General features: G+C 39.5%; 1 protein-coding gene across 4 annotated transcripts in view; it reads right to left on the reverse strand.

Moving 5' to 3' along the window:
- Window positions 1–18,062, reverse strand: part of adcy7 (adenylate cyclase 7) — an 88,654-nt gene that overhangs the window by 44,236 nt on the left and 26,356 nt on the right. For all 4 annotated transcript variants that reach the window (XM_041786599.1, XM_041786590.1, XM_041786574.1 and 1 more), the window contains exon 2: window positions 1,326–2,043. In XM_041786599.1, the coding sequence (XP_041642533.1) occupies window positions 1,326–1,490 (165 nt within the window). In that variant the 5' untranslated portion in view covers window positions 1,491–2,043. The remainder of the gene's footprint in view (window positions 1–1,325; window positions 2,044–18,062) is intronic.

Raw genomic sequence — 18,062 nt, forward strand, 5'->3', positions numbered from 1 at the left:
GCCATGTTTGGGGCTAGGGTAGTAAACAAACAGAGATAGAGAGTGCTTGAAAGAGGTTGATGCAGTTCTCAGATAAGCAGCTTAATTGAGGAAGGAGAGGCAGCCTTTTGGTTTAATGCTCCCACCTGTGGATAACTTCTGAAATACATGAGTTCTGCTACAACCCTAAGCTCAAAAATCCAGAGCTATGAACATAAGTTTTTGTGCCTTTAGAAAATGTTTGTCAATAAAGTTAGTTTAATTCAGTTATTTTGCCTCTTGTTTTGATGTAAAAATTTTACTTGCAAATTTGTTTGAACATTAATAACTTGTCACCTTTTAATTTTTTTTTTAACTTTGTTTTTTTTTCAAATGTTATTTCTATAAACATCTATCAATCAATATCTATCAAACATAACACAAAGCTTTAAATGGATACACATAAATGTACGCAATTTTAATATTTTACTGATGAATGAAAGACAGACAAGAGTCATTTATTCATTTACTCAGATAAAGCCCTCTCAGCACCTGAATGAACTCTCTGCTACAGTATAAGTTGAAAGAAGACAGTAGTTGTCAATTTTTTATAATTATGGTCATAGGACACGGTGCCACACCCTGTCACAAAGCAACACCTTACCCTTATTGTGAATTTAAAATGCAAGAAAACAAAATAATGACAACAGACAGAGAAAGCTTGCTGCTGCCAATGCACTGCTAGTGGGCCAGACAAACCACAGTAGCTACCAACATGGTGGAGCTCCCAAAAAGCATCACATATTTCAGGTGCTCAAGCCTCACCACAATGCCCTTCCTGTGTGATCTCTGTGAACCATTAAACCCCTAGATATCAGTTTCACTGAGTGAGCACATGTTGTTTAAGTCTTCCTGTCAAAAGACAGTAGCAAATTTCAACACTCCCTTTTGCAAGCCATCATCTTATACCACCCCTCTCACCCTTACAACATGTGTACTGTTAATGGCCTTAATATTGAGAGGCAAGTAAAGAAGAAATAAGTCCGGCTTAGGACTGCACAGGTGAAAGACAAACACAAAAGGACACATCTACACAAGTGTTGATCTCTGATTTCTGGTTACAGCAAAGGGATTCTATATGCAACAGGTAATTAATGATCAAAACCTTAATCGATAACTTATCTGTCTGAGCTGCTGTATATTATCAGTGTTCTGCTACATAAGTTATAGTAATCAAAAGGTTTGAAGTCAAAATTACATTAAAAACACACACTCATTTCCACATGTCAATAACCTGAAGTGCTCACTTTGACTCAATTTGAAATCTGAAAGGTTTAACATTTCTCTCTGAGAATAAAAAGACTCACCAGTCCATGCGAGAAGAAGAGTATGAGGAGGATCCCACAGGACAGCATGGAGAGGCCCAACAGCAGCACCAGCGGCTGATACTGGCTGTTGCAGGAGAATTTGCGGTAAAGTGCCTCATTTTTCAGCTCCTGGTCATTCAACAGGTACTTCCCCTTGGCCGGCATGGTTTGAACTTCTTAAAGAAGCATATCAGGTGTTAAGCCCTGGAGAGCAGTGTATGTCTCCACAACTTCGGCGTGTTTTAGAGCCGGGGTGTTGAGGAAGAAGTTTGTGAGGAAGAACTCCACCGTTTAGGATCTTTGTAAGACCTTTTGCTAGCTCATGATGCACAAGTAAAATTTGTATTTTTCCTTCGGCATGGCATCTTGAATGTTGCAGCTCTATCCACCAGTCGCCCTCTGTGTATGCGCCTCTCTCTCTAATTCTCTTCTCTTCGCTAGTCCTTTTGTGTTGTCTATCCTCTGTCTGGAGTTGGCAGGCAGGCCCGCTTCATCCTCTGCCAGCTACTGTGTTGCTCCCTTCAGTGGGTTTGAGTAATAAGTCCAGGGCTGGGAGACAGAGTAGCAGGGGAGGGGACTTTGAGAAAGGGGGGGTTGAGGGACACCAAGGAAGAGTTGGAGGAAAACAGGAGCTGGTGAGGGCAGCAAAAAAGGTCATCAGCAATCCCACTAGCTGTTATGGAGTGGTGACATCAGCAGCTCCAATTCTCTAAGGTACCTGGAATGAGAGGACAGGACAGGGAAAGAAAAACATACATACATTACTACCAGTTTGATACCAGCTCCCTCAAACAGCACCTGCTTTAAAACTAACAAGTATTTTATCTAACTACTGCAATGTTCTTATTGAAATATAACAAACATACAAAAGTGGTCATAACTTAAAAATGCGGAAAGTGAAACATAAATATCTGGTTTCAAAGATGAGCTTCTGCTTGTTCATACCTGAACCCTGAAATTTTCACAATTCAGAAACCCCTGTTTCTGTTTAATCCAGGGAACAAGTTTGTTTTTGGCCAGAACTCTCACAGAAAGCTACCATAATGATGGGCCGCACCGCTAATGAGAGCAGTTCTTTGGGTCTGTTTGCTGAACAATACAACGTTGTGGAATGAACTTCCACACAGCCAAAACAAACCACAAAAAACCACTTTAATCTCCCGCAGCTGAAGAAACCCACAAGGCAGATCCACAGCCAGAGTTACAGTAATAAAAGGAGACAACAGACAGAGTGTAGGTAAGAAGTCTCAAGATGTAAGCTTGAATGCAACCAATAACAGTATGCATTTACACTCGTGTAGGTATGTTAATTACAGTTATTAGAGGACAGTACTCACAAAGAATCAAAGATCACAGAATCAGAAAAATTCTGTTTGATAATCCCTACTAGTTGGACCTTTATGACAAGAAAACAAACTGTAAATGCTATAAAACCTGCAAAATTAGCATCTCTGTGTGTTGTATTTACACCAGTAAGGCTGAAGTAAGATGCCAGGAAGGATTTGGGGAACCACACACTGTAGATATCTCTCCAATCTATTAGAGCACTTTAGCCAAACTGTAGGAAGCCCTGATAGGGCACATGCAGTGAGGTAAGGCGGCGACACTATGGCGATAAAAATCCTCCATTAATTCGTCCAAAAAATGAGTTTTCATCATAGTGATGAAAATAATCAGGGGGATCATGTATATGTAGTCTCTCTAGCAAATAAGAGCTAAGAGTATTAATTAAAAACACTGAAGAAGACATCGTATTGGCTTAAAGCTCAACAGACATGTGAACTTTGCACTGCTGTCAATAGAAACCTCATTTCCTCTAGTTGCTAATATTGTTGTGTGCAGTGTGTGACTCATTGCCTCGTGTTTGTCCCTTGAATAGCAACAGCAACATACGCTAAGTGCCATAAGAAGTAGAGAAGAAATAAAGACTCACACAAGCACACCTGTTGCATTGTTAACAATTGAGGAGTCAGCTTCAGTGCCTCCATCATGTCACATTAAAACACACATCATCATTGTAAGCATTTCTATGACGTTGCCCAAAAGTTTACAACCACTTAAAACTTTCCATTTTACTCCCGGTGCTGATTTGAGCAGCATCCAGCCAGCTACCGCCAGCCTCAGATAATACACCAGTGGCAGTCTGAGGACCGTAAAATCAAGAGGGAGAGCAGTGAGCTAAAACAAAGCACATAGTGCTGGTAGGGGATCCTGTCTTCATCTTGCTTCAATAACAACCATATGCAGACTTGCAAGAAGGGAGCCCTGAGTGAACGTTTAGTTTGGGGAAATCAATTACTTCCAGTAACTTCTAAATGGCACTTCAAAATGTTAAACCTGGGAATGTTATGTATGTATGTTAATGTATAAATGGTATAAAAATGGGCAGTTTATTTAACAGAAATGTTGACAATGTACTGTGTGATGAAGATAAAACTGCCTGTGTGTCATTTATCATTTGGTTTGTTTGGATCTGAGTTAGAACTGGCTTAGTTTTTAGTATTTCCTTAAAGAAAACAAAATTACCATGATCAGTCCTAATTTTCACCAGTTGTGAAAATTAAGGCAGATTGCAATACCAGTGTTTAACATAACAATTTAGCTTATGCTGATACCTATGTTTTTTTCATGGCTCCTCTAGGTGTCAGAATCCTGGTATACCAAAATACTCTGTTTGACCATGAACACAGTTGCTGAAAAAACACTCTAGTATAGTATAGACCTCTGTTTTAGCCCTTCTCAGAACGAGCCATTTCTGTGTCTGTGGCTTTAAATATTACTGAGCTGTCTGACTCCGCCCCTGACCACAGCCCTCTCAGGAAATGGATGTGGCACTCCTGATGTTACAATGTTACAGACACTTTTATCCAAAGTTAAGGACCTGCCTAGGATTCAAACCATGAACCTCCAAGACCAAAATCAGCAGGGTAACCCAAAGAGCTAACCCGCATCTCAGCTGGCAGCTGAGAGGAAGATCAGCAGAGAAGGCTGGAACTTTCTTCCAAGCGGGGCGGGCCAACCAAACCTGGGGGCAGTGCTTACTCCCAGAATGAGGTCATGAGGGGAAAATCTGAGAACAGCTTGTTTCAGCACACATTTTCTGAAAGGTGGAGAAAAGAGGGTGGAAGAGAAAGGATTTTTCTGGTATTTGAAGGGATTGTGGACAGGCCAAGGGCACATATTTTTGATAGAAAAGCCTGATAAAGTGATTTTTGCATAATATGTCCCCTTTAAACTCCCTTTCTGATACTCGGTTTGCACTTAACCAAGTGGTCATAACCACGTCAACATGCCTAAATGCATTGAGTTGCTGCCATGCGATTGGCTGATTAGCTATTCGTGTTAATAAGCAATTAAACAGGTTTACCACATAAAGTGGCCAGTGAGTGTTTATTATGTATCATTATTCAGCTAAAAAATATAAATTTTGGTCTACATTGCTCAGCCTTAGTCTGAGACAAACAATAGCATTGTTCTCTTACCTTCAGAAAACCTCAGTGGACATCAGCGATAGTTTCATTCGTATCCACCCAAACAAAGGAACAAGTACATGAAGGTATAAACAGTAAAAAAGGACTATCAGATGTTTCTTTTAGTGCAACAGCTAGATTATGGATTTTTACTCTGACTTTTGTTCCAATTGTCTGGATTTTTATTGTGTCTCAGGAGCTCTCAGACTCACAGATCAGCCGGTAAGTGACAAGACTGAACATGATCAGGGAGCAAGCTCAAGTGCAATCATGGACTAAAGTCAATATGCCTTAAAGGTACTCCACCACATTTTTCTTGAAGACTGAGGACAAAAGGTGAGAAAGAAAGAGGTTAAGAAAACGCCTTAAAGTTATTGATAAGGGCCAGATCCCCCAGGAACATGTGGTCTTCTGACAGTCATTTGGCCCTGCAATAACTCTCATTATGTCTAAGATCCTTCCCCCGAACATGTCTTTTTTGCTCTAATGCAGTTACCATGGCAAAAAAGCAGCACTGTCAGACCCATGGTTTTAGTTGAACGTGGTGACAGGGATGTATGCTTCACTAGAGCCGAGTCTCTCAACAAGCACAGATGAATAGCTGAGACTGTGCTGCAAGGACTGCCAGGTCTTTTACTATGAAAGCTTGGCAAATGAGGGAATCACAGCAGCCTCATAAACTGGCGTCACTGAATGTTGGCAGCCATACAAAACCAACTGACGTCACAGCGAGCCTGCAGCAGAGATGCAGAAACATACAGTGTCTGTTCCTAGTGTCTGTCATGCATACATGACACAAGGAACATTAGTGTGTGCATCTTTTACTGACAGATTTATAAACACAGCATCATGGTTTTAGGAAGAAAACAGTGTTGAGGGAGTTTTCATTTAATACTTTTTGGCAGACTTCAAAGTTCAATGATTGACTTTTTGGTACTTTAAGATCTCACATTACCAGAGTCACCAAAGAAGAAAAATTTCTGATTCTTTGGTATTTATTTATTCACTTTTTAATTCCAAGTCTTGATTAGAGATGCAGTGATTGTACAAAATTAGAGCCGATGTTGATACTGATGTTTGAAATCAGCTGATGGTCGATACCAGTGCCAATGTTTTTTTAATAACTTCTTTTGGTGTAAAACTACTACAACTCCAACATGTTCTGTCATATTTGACCATGAAAACAGATAAAGGAGTTTTTCAAACAGGTCACATCCTCTGCCCAATAAAAAATCTCTTCTAAGAATCTGCTCAACAGATAAACATCTAATACCAACATTATGCTCACGTTATTTGCCAATGGCTGATGGTCCATGTCTGTCAAAAGAAACTGATATTAAACCAATACATCTGTCCATACCTAGTCTTAACTGTTTTTTTCTGCACCTATATTTATGACAGTCTGGTTACCAAGTGCTTGTTTAAAATTCACGATTCCATAGTCTTCATATGGAATCGTGTTGGTTTACTTCATTCTCTTGCATTTATGACCGTGTAAAAGATCATTTCCTAATGCCTAAGAACATGTTATGTTATCATGGACATTAAAGGCCTGCTGCTTTGGTTCAGCCTGTCTACAACTTTTTCATCTACCCAAACCATCCTTACTTCCATTATCATTACGAGAACAGTTATTTCAATCTCAGAACAACTCTAACTGCTACAAACATTAAGAAAAGATCTATTCCATTAGCATCCAAGCTGTCTATGCCACTACTGCATAGTTCTGTTTTCTATCAATCATGGTTGTTATTGCCAATTCTTCACATATTGCTACCACCATTATTGATGTTATAGCAATACCCACAATACCTACAAAATGAGAGGTAGGTTTATGGTCACAAATTTGTCTTCCATTTGTTGTTTTGTCGTTTCTCTTGTCCCTTTCCCCTTCCTGCTTTTCCCTCACGCCTTACCTCTGCTAACCCTTTCCAACCACAGCACAGCTTCAGCAGATAGGTGTCAACATGGGTCTGAATCTGCTCAAGATTCCTGCCCCTTAAAGGGAAGGTTTTTCTTGTCACTGTAACATGGGGATTTGTGCTGGTCTTTGTAACAATAGGCTAAGTCAGAGAGTACAGTCTGGACCTGCACTAACTTTGTTTACAGAATGACACTACAAAAACAAGGCTGATTGATTGATTGATTGATTGATCGATTTTTTTTTTTAGAAATAACTTGGGCATTAATTTTGGGATCAGTGGTAAGTCTGACAACAAACATGATCAGGACTGTTATTGTGATTTTACAATGTACAGCAGCCATTCCCAAATGGCGGCCCGCCATCAGGTGTCATCTGGTCCGCGAGACATTTGTGAAAAAAGACAGAAATTTTTAAAAATATATTCATTTTCATTATTTACCTTCTTAGGTGTTTACAAGAAAATTGTTCACTCATTTATCATGATCTTTCTACAATTATAGCAAGGAAAGGTCATAATACTATGCAAAAAAAGAGTCAGATATGGTATGTTGGTATGGGAGAAGCATCGTAAAAAGACGCACGGCAGAGCGGCAGCAGTACAACTGCTTCACCTCAGCTTCACAAAAATGCTGTCCAAAAAGAGTCTGATACAGGTTGCATGATTTTTAAGACTGAAAGAGAAAGATTACTTTGTCTAATTTTGATTTTTCTTTTTTAAGATGAATTGTCCGTCAGCCACAAATGCAGACATCGTATCTCGCTTTGGTGAGTGATTTAGTTTAATCTCCAGCCTGATTTAACCTCTCATTATGAAAATGTGTGATGCCAAACTAATACCAACTAAATTTATTTACATACAATTTAATTTTATGTCAATAAGGCGTGCAATTATGGTCTTGATCACTAACGTTTAAACGGGAAATTGTTTATAAATCCTGTGGCGTATTTAACTCCAGGTCGCATTAAACGGTAAAAATTACTCTCATAATGATAGAACAAATTCTTTATAACCAAACATCTAATGCTAACCTGAATACAGGCTGTCCTATGACAGGAGAGGTCAGCGTTTTTGGTCTTGATGCAGCGTGAAAAGACATAATTACGCACAACGATGCATACTTCATGACACGCACAGGGATGTCAGGGGGTTCAGAGAGAACGGACATGCAGAAGAACGACTGTTGTAGCTCAGACATGTGTTTATAAGTCAAGTTTTAATTCAGTAGGTGAGGGTTTATAGCATTTTGAGCAGTATACTAATAGCGCAGCAGTCAGGGAAACAGGAACGCAGGATCCTTCTTTCTCTCTCAACGCGGTGCACTGATATTTATGACTGACCAGTTTAGATTACTTGCAAGGAAATCCTCTGTCTAAATAAGCTAATTAACCCATATACATACATATACATACACATACACAAACGTTTATATACATATATATATATATATATATATATATATATATGTATGTATGTATATGTGTGTGTGTATGCGAACATCCAAGAAATTTTAATGGTGTCATAAAAAAAACAAATAAATAAAATCCATGTCCGGCCTTCGGCTTTCTGTCCTTGCAATATTTTGGCCCCCAGGAAAAAGTAATTGGGGGACCCTGATATACAGTATATTATGCACCAGGGAATACTTCAGGAGCAATTTGATGCAAAACGCTCTTGAGGAAAGTCACAGCTGTGCTGATCAAACCCGACTCCTAACACCCAGGGCGCAGCTGTACAGCACTCTCTCTGTCCTTACTTCAAACCTTGTACAGGGTGAATCTGCAGAACAAGTCTTTAGACTTCAGAGAAGATGGATATTTGAGGGATTAATGTTATGAGCCAGTCCCAACACTAGACACCAAGGCTCCTGAGGAGCTACTCCAGTTCACAAGCTTTAATTGTAACGGAGACTGCAGCAACCCCCCAGGGTGCAGCTGAAAGAAGAATGGTGTAAAGTGTAGCTCAGCATGCAGAGGTTGTAAAAGTATTGCATGCAAAAACTCTATACATGATAAAGTACAGTCTGGAGAAGACTTAGACCTAGACTCCTGAGACATTAGACATTGTGGAGCAGTAGTGTTTTTTAAACAGTGTTCAAGCAACTGACCTAAACAAATAAAGTGGCTTTTAAATTTTCATTTAGAACTGGGCATACCTGTATGTCCACCAAGCGGTGACTTTGATCAGTTATGCAGTATTCTGTGAAAACAGGGAGAAGTTTAAGGGGAAAAGGAGCCGGTGTTTAGAAACAGTCTGCTGATGGCGCCTTATCTATGTACTTCTTGTGTCTGTGTGGCTGCTATGTAAGTGTTTGGCTTGCATAGCATTGAAATGCCTCCTGTGTTAAGCTGTGAGTCACTCAGGACTGGCAATTCCTGTGAAGACTGCTCCAGCGGACAAAATCAGCAGACTTCAGGCAACCACTGATAATCAATAGGCACAGGCAATTAATTTAGAAATGTCAAAGATTAGAAGAAATAGGCCTGGATATACATCTGAGTTTGTTAACTTGATTAAAAATAATAATAGAATTGTCATTAATAGACTAACATAGATAGCAGCTCTATGTGCGAAATTTACCTTAAATAGTTATCCATTTCCCTTGACTACATTAACAGATCATTTAAATTATCTTTCATATGATAGATCATATCTCTCAAGTACAGGAAGCAAAGTAAATTTCTAAGCACCTCAGTTGTGTCACTGGACATTAAAGCTTTCTTCTAGTTATCTAACAGTAGTTAACAACCTCAGGTGATGCTATTCTGAAAAAACATGACAAATTCCTCATCACTGATGGTGCCATTTACTGTAGAAATTTGTCATTTGAATCCTCTCTTGGAGAATGGTCAATCTGTTTTTCCGTGGTGAGTGATCTCATAGGTAACAAACCAATCTTTTTAAAACAATCTTGTCAGATCTTTTCAAAGCAACGCCTGCCTCGAAAGCTTTTCAGTGTGAGCAAACAGGCAGATCTCTTTCCTAAGCAAATCACTCTGCTTTTATGGCTGTCTTTGTGTTGGCATTCAATACGCCTGGACAAAAAAGGGACAAAGAGTGACCTCTGGAAAGAAAACAGCAAACCGCATTTCTCAGCCCAGGGTGAAAGGCACTCAGGGTAAAGGTCAGTAAAACCAAAGGAAACTTCAGATGTTTAGCTGGCTTACTTCCATCAAGCATTACAGCAAAAAACAGCCCAAATATGCTTCTGGTTCTTTTTCCTTTTTACAGTTTACAATCTGGTATTGAATGCGTGTTCAGCTGAATTCATAACAGAGTGTACTTTGATGGCTTTACTTCTGTTTAAAGCAATATAAATATACCCTATTTACTGAAATTGGAAACACAAATATAATAACTAATTAAGTACAGATATACTTGGCTTCTCAGAAAAAATACCATGTGTTAATCAGAATATACATCTGGATTTTCTTTAAAATCAGAACTGATTTAGAGGTAAGCCAACTTTTTAATCCTGCAGAAGCTTGCTCATACACAAAGCCTTTCCATAAAAAGATGACTTATCTATGTACAGCAATGCCCAGTGCTGATTAAATTAGACCTCCTGTCCTTTCCCATCTCCCCTCCTCTTCTCCCAGTGCTGTCTACTGGTATTGAATTAGCCCCATTTGCCAGAAGGAGCTGCTGAAAGCTAACAATATTAACAGGATGCTATCTCAGTACTGATATAAGCTTCAAATGCCACTGCTTTTAATAAATAAAGGAAGTGCAAGCTACAGTGCCACATGTTCAGAAGATGGTCATTAGTGCTGAAGTGTACTTCCACATAGTGTGGCCGAGTCACACCAGCACAAGTGAAACCATAAATTTTTCTGCTTAATATAAACAGAAACACAAAGAGGGCTCTACTGAAAAGATAAACAGATTTCAGATACAAACAAATGGTTTAAATCAAGTATTGAAACAGAGATTTGAATAATCCATGTTACTGCACACGTGACTGTTAATTGGGTTAAAAAAGAGACAGGTATAAATGCTGAAAAATGTAGCAGAAAAACCATAGAAATTGGGTATACCAACTACTACATCCTGGATGATGCTAGAGTGTTTCAGGGCTTGACGCTAACTTTTTTCCCAAGGAGCACATGTGCTCCTGAGTTGAAAAGTTAGGAGCACATAAAGAAATTTAGGGGCACAATGAAAATTGTTCAAATAATGTGTTTTCTGTAATAAACGGGATGCAAATAAACATTTACAAGCAAAATTATTTAATGATTTTGTATACAAAATGTACAGAAAGGTAAAATCATCAAGTTTTGACAAAGTATTACAATTTAATTTTGTCTTTAATGTTACTAATTTTGGTTCTTCAAATTTGGCAACTTCAGTCAGAGTCGGTCTAAGTGACTAATAGGTTTCATTTTTGCGTGTTTTGTATAGTCCAGGGGACTTGGTCCGTTTTGGAACGGAAAGTGCACTTTCCTTTGGTTTGGTTTGCATTCATACTGCTCTTGGTCAAATGGACCAAACCGTCTGAACACCTACAACCTAGGGGCACTGTCGTCACAAACGGCAGCCAAGAAGAAAAGCTGGCGTAGAAGAAGATGAAACGGGGAAATCCAGCTCCTTCAGCCAGTCTTTTTTCCACATAAACAATGAAAAAACACCGAATTACGCTGTCTTGGGGTTTCTGCTCTTGCATTGGGGCATTATGAGCAGCCAGCGAGATGGTGAGCTGTCCAACATGTCGTTCTTAACATGAGATGAATAAGTAAGCACGGACGACGACGTGCTGCTACGGCTACACAGACGCCAAGCAAGATACCGACATGTATTTGAGTATATTAAATCACATATAAATCCGTATATCATCACACTTAATTCCACTTACTGCCTTTGGGTCACAAGTTGGTCCACTTTGCTTTCACATTTCAAACGAACTGCACCAGGGTTCATTTGGAAGTGGACCAAGACCCCCTGTTTTCAAGTGGACCAGAGTCCGCTTGTTTGGTCCGCATCAGAGTTCATACGAGCTTTCACACCACTCCAAATGCACCGGACTATCCAGCAAAACGGACCAGAGTTCGTTGAAAGCGGACCAAACAGCTCTGGTGTGAATGCGCCCTGACTTGCCTTCTTTCTGTCCTCGCTCACCTTCTTTGAAGAAAGTTCGCGGGCTTCTGCTGACAAGCGGATCATGTGATGCTTCTCTACGGACCACATTGGTCCAGCACAGTAAACTCCTCCCTCCCGCTCCCTCTTCTATGCGCACATGTGCCCTTAAATATTTTTTACAGTTCACACACACCTATTTTTAGGCGCAAATGCGAGTGAAATGCTCACACTGTCAAGCCCTACTGTTTGGATGTTTGAGTGGGTGTTTGCAGTATGTTTTGAGTCTTAAACTTAAAATGCATATAATTTACAAAACACAAGTAAACTAGAAAAGCACCCTGAGAGCAAAGATCTTCGTCATTTGCCCTATCTCCCAATAATAAATAATCCTTTAAAAAAATTTAAAAATTCCTGGATCAGACGGTGATTCAGATCACTCCCAAAATCTAATCAGTTCTTCCTTATGCCATTTCTGACATTTCCTGAAAATGTAATCAAAATCCATCCATAACTTTTTGAGTTATGTTGCCAACAAACTAAAAAACCCTGCCGATCACATAATCTCCTTGGCAGAGGAAAAAAATGTCAAGCATCTTATGGTGTTAATTTCTTTACCATGCAGGCAATTAGTTGTTTTGTACTTAATTTAAAGCGTACTCAAAGAACCGAGTTGCTATATATGATATACCCTTAGTCTTAAGTAAAATGCACCAGCTGTTGTGGGATGAAATGTGGAATCATGCTCTCACAATATGCTGTCATGTGTTGTCGAAGCCAAATTACAGGCCAGTCTTGTGATGTTAGCAGAAAGCTACTCTTTTTCTATATCTCCCTCTTTTACTGCATCACCCTCTTCTCTGGCTGTTTCCACGACCGTTAGAAATGCACAAAAACTAAATAGCACAATAAAAAATAACTGGTAATGGAAACACCTAAATTTCAAAAAATCTCTCAAATATTGCTAAAAAGTTTTTTACGCTCTCGTGAGGAGGTATTTTAAATGTTTTGATACAGAAATATATCGCAAAAGTGCAATGGAAACAGTTTTTCCACATTTACAGGTCTCGTATGATGTCACATGACCAGTTCACTCGGAGACAACAGGGCACGGTACATGTGTACCCGGGTGGACTTAACATCATTCTTATAACCTTAAACGTGGCTTTTGCCATAAATATGGACTTTGCCTCAGATCTATCATCTGCTACCTTCGTCTTTTGTTCAATATTATCAAGGCAATCACTGTATATGTAATCATAACCGTACCAACATGCAACAGGTTTTGAGCATCCAGCTTCCTTGCACCGAATACTTACGAGATGAGAATTTACGAGAATTACGAGGCTCATGCCCAAAACACTTGTCAATGGAAACACATTCAAAGCGACATTGTACTTTGTCAGAATTTCAGAATTATCACTTTTATTTTGCGAAAAATTGTAATGGAAACCCAGCTGCATCTCCCTCCTCTCTATTTCTGCATCTCATCTCCCTCTATCCCTTTACTACATCAACACAGCTTTGGCGGATAGTTGTTCAGTATGAGTGTGATTTAGCTTGAGGTTTTGGCACATCCAAGGGAAGTTTTCCTTGCCACTGTAACTCTGTTAAATATTGTTTAGTGGTGAGCTTACTGTGGTGATCTAGACCTGACCTCTTTGTAAAGTGTCTCAAGATAAAATTGGTTATGAATTGGAGCTAAACAAATAAAGATGAATTGAAATCTGATGCACATAGTGCACAACATGCACATTAACAGATGAGCTTCATGGTATGCTTTGTTTTTCTTTGTTAACATGTTTACAAAAAATACATCATATAAGCAGAAACATGAGAAGAAAAACATTTAAAACTATCTGCCACTGTGAAAGAGAGCATTGTGTCCAGCTGGTGTAGCTAGCTACATCCTCATCTTGCTTTCTCATGTGGACCTGCTCCATTCTGTGACTGTGGAGCTGTAGGGCCTCTCTGCATGCCCAGCCCCCCTTCCTCCACCACCAATAAGAAAACCATAATTACCCCTTAGTACGCCAGCCAGTTTACTGCTGGCTCTGCCATTCAAAGAAAAACCTCAAACATTTGCAGCCTGTACAGCAGAGACCTATCTACATAGCAAAACAAAACCTAACGTAGAGATCATGCAGAGCTGCTTCTCAGACACGGGTGGCAGCTTCCCATCAGCCTGATGATGGTAATTTTCCTGGCTACCATAAAGCCCTGGCTGCTGCTGACAGGGCCATCTGGTCTGTGTTTATTGCAATCAACTGTCATAACTAGTGTTGTTTTTACAATGCTCGTGTTTCATACTGTACATGCACCCATACTGTAACTGCATTGACCCTCACTGTCAGACAGTCTGTTGTCAATGAGGACAAAATTACTTTTATCACCAGTAGCTAATATGTGTATACAATGTAGGTGTACAAGCTTGTAATGACGATTCATTAAAATACAGAACGATTCAATCCGATCCGATTTGATCCAGTACAATTTGATCATAGAATCAAAATATATTTTTGCTTTAAGAAAAATTAGCAAAAAAGGGGAAAACAAGATATTTTCATAATAATCCGGGTTTATTTGATCTTATTTATAAAACAGACTAAATGCCAGGCCTCCTGTGCTAACATTCTGAAATTATGTTTAAGAAAGTTTTCATCACACCCAGGTGCCCAGGTGTCTTACTTTGACATTAAATTGGGAGATAAATATTAAAACAAGTTTTAACTGGTACGTGTTCGTCCTTCTGTACCTGTAACTTCCTTAGCATTATTTATCCCCATAACATAACAAACTAAATATTAAATTTTCCCAAGAAGCACAAATTGAAACCAATTTAAAGTCACAAGGAGATTTGGACAGACAGAGCTCTGTGTGTCTGCTAGTACAGGAGAAGAAGGGGTTAAAATAATATTGAAAACAGTCAAATTAAAACAGCTTTCCGTACATTTCTTTCCTTTCATAATTCCTCTTAATGTGAGTAATCAGTCTACATGTCGCAAAACATGGTTATTTCCTTTTTCTGTGTATCTGACCGTTCTTGATTGTTTTCATTCTTGAATTAATACAGTGGAGAACAGCTGATCTCCAGTTCAGTGAAGTCCTCTCTGTTTAATATCATATTAGTGGGCTCAGATGTATTGATTATGTCACCAAATCAATCACTCCCAACAACATGTTACTGTGGTAAACCCTGTGAATAAAGGGGCTGTTGTTGTGGGGATAACTGAAGAGTTTTAACTCAGAAAAGTCTTTATTTTCAGGTCTGTTTGTGCTACATTTGGTGTAAGCATCTTATCTAAACTTTAGCTCTGCTGTCTCAGCAGGTGAGATTTATGAACTCCGTAGTTCTTAATCGCTTTTCTCTTAAGCGCACAGACGGGGGGACATTTCGAAAGTTATCCTTCCTTCATATTAAGTCCACATGGCGTCTCCCTGAGGTGCAGAACTGTAACTGAAAGACATTTAGGTGACAACCGGTGAAACACATCCAGCTACCTAGCAAGCACCTACGGCGAATGGAACTCTCTTTTAAAGGTAAAAGGTCACCGCGGGTCACGCGAGATTACAGACGTTGAGCCAGAGCATGGTGGAATGGGCTATGAAAACGAGCCTCATGAACCGATCTCTAACTTTAAAACTGGTCCAAAGACCGGTTCGTGCTCGGAGCGCTGACGTCAAGATCAGTTAATCAATCCATATCGAATTATCTTTACACCACTAAGGGAAACATATTCCATGATGGTCCTTCTCATTAAACACGCTCTCTGCAGTCCTGCAGTACTCAAGTCCCAAACTCAGAATCAAGTCCTGATTTGGTGGACTTGTGACTCGACTTGGACTCGAGCGCTGATGACTCAGACTTGGACTCGGACTCGAGCTTTAACTGCGTCAGGAGTCGAGGATGAAGAGGAGGACTCGGACCTTTATTACTGAAGACTATTTTTATCAGTATTATTTATTGTTTACCTGTGAGAAAACCCCTCATAACTGACAACTGTGTTCATGCAGCGCCCAGTGCGCTCACTTGCATGCGCGTTCACGTGAGTCTAACCTGCTGTCTGTTAAAACAACAACCAGGGAGAGAGCAGGAGAAGCGGGGGAGTCTGGGTGACAGAGAGAGGAGCTGATAGGTTGATAGGAAGCTTAGACCTGTGGCTCTTCTCTGTATTCCCACGGTAATCTTTACAAGAAATTAAACTAAAATACAGCCAGCCTACCTTTGAAAACCTGAAAATCTCCATCAGCTGCTCAGACTCGTCGTATTAGCTGCTGTTGCTACTGTACAGTAATCCTCCTCAGTCTTGGACAGAGTGATAAAAACTCTTAAACCTAGTAGTGAGTCCGTTAGTTAGAAATATCAATCCAACGTTGAAATCTGCATTAACAACGACGGAAGTAACGCTGATCAGTGAGCCAGTGGCATGTGGTAAAATTATGATGTGTTTAATGACTGCTCAGACTTCAGACTAAAGTATCGAAGGGGGGGCGAAGTTAAGACCTTTTCATGATGTTTTCAATGTCACAAGGAGAAAATTGGAATTTTAGTTTTTAGTGAGAAATCTGAATAAATCCAGTCATTTTAAAGGCGGAATATTTAGTATAAGATAGATGTAAAGCATGAGTTCAGTTAAAAACATGTTGTCTCATTTTTCCACCCTAAATATACAAATAATCCTGTTAATATAACTAATATTATAGAGGAAGAGTGTGATCATTAAGGAATATTAATAAGAGTATCATTATCAATAAAAATCAGTGATCTTTATCCTGGACTGGAATATTTTTTAGATTCCATTGACTAAAACTAGACTAAAACTATGAAGGGTGATCAGGACTAAATTGTGACTAAAAGTATTTTTGTCTAAAGACTAAAACTAAAAACAGTTGCCAAGCTAACCCTGTCTCCCATGTCTACTCCACCACTGGGTCGTAGATGTTTGGTTTTGGTTTTCTGTAAACAGCTCCTCTCATCCTTTATAATAAAAAGTTGAAGGAATTCATACATAAATAAAACACATCAATGCAGCCCACCTGGAAAGCTAGAATGGCTTGAAAAATAATAAAATAAATAATTTAATTTGGCTCTAGGTTTAAGGTCATGGAGACTAGTCTAGGACTCGAACACAGATAATGGGGATTCAACTCGGACTCAGGTAAAGGGGACTCGACTCGGACTCGACTCTTTTTTTTCCTTTGGTGACTCGGACTCGACTCAGACTTGAACACTAAGGACTAGGGACTCGACTCGGACTCCAGGTTTGGTGACTCGACTACAACACTGGCTCTCTGTCATCCTCGGAAAGTTCCAACAATAGAGGTCACACAACGAGACTGCAAAGCTGCAAAGGTTTTAGCAGTAGGAAATTACCTGTAGTGTTGTAATTTCCAGCTGTCTAAACCCCATTCTGCACCTCCCTCTTTGTCTGCATCTCCATCTTCTCTTTCTGCATATGCCTCTACGCTCTGTTTCTCCCTCTACACTGTTTCATACTCTCCCTCTTCTCTTTTCTGCATGTCCCTCTACACTTCTCCCCATCTTCCACTGTCTCTGCATCACCCTCTTCTCTTTCTGCATCACCCTCTTTCTTTATCTGCATCTGCTTCTTCTCTTATTCTGCATCTTCTTCTCACTCTTCTGTATCTTCCTCTTTTCTCCCTCTGCATCTCCCTCTTCTTTGTCTGCATCTCCCCCTTCTCTCTTTCTGCATCTCCCTTTTCTCTATCTCTACATCTCATCTCCCTCCATCCCTTTACTGCCTCTACACAGCTTTGGTGGATAGTTGTTCAGTATGAGTATGATTTTGCCTAAAGTTTTGGCCCATTCACTGAGTTTTCCTTGTGCTCTTTCCAAACACCATTTATGGGATATTTTTCTTCAGTGCCACAAGCAAAAAAAGAACTGAGACAATCAATCAGAGTTGAGAAAGACAATAATCAAACAAGGATCACAAATAGATGTACAGGTATAAAACTAGCACTACTCTGTTTTAGTTAAACCAATTAGACAAATAAGAACAGACTATATCATACGGCTGATCTGAAATCAAACACAGCAGTGCATCAAAGTGACAATAAAATAAAACTAGGGGGGCACAACATTTAGGGCCCTATGAAATTCATTTTATTTTTTTCCAAATTCCATTTTTTCCGTTTTAATTTTTTGGAATTCCGTTTTTTAACCTTTCCACTAATTTTACCATGAAAAAGAGTGTCCTGTTTATGTAAATGAATAAGATGTTCACTAATTAAATAGAAACAATCTTAAA

Source organism: Cheilinus undulatus, linkage group 1 (genome assembly GCF_018320785.1).
Source record: "Cheilinus undulatus linkage group 1, ASM1832078v1, whole genome shotgun sequence".
NCBI lineage: Eukaryota > Metazoa > Chordata > Actinopteri > Labriformes > Labridae > Cheilinus > Cheilinus undulatus.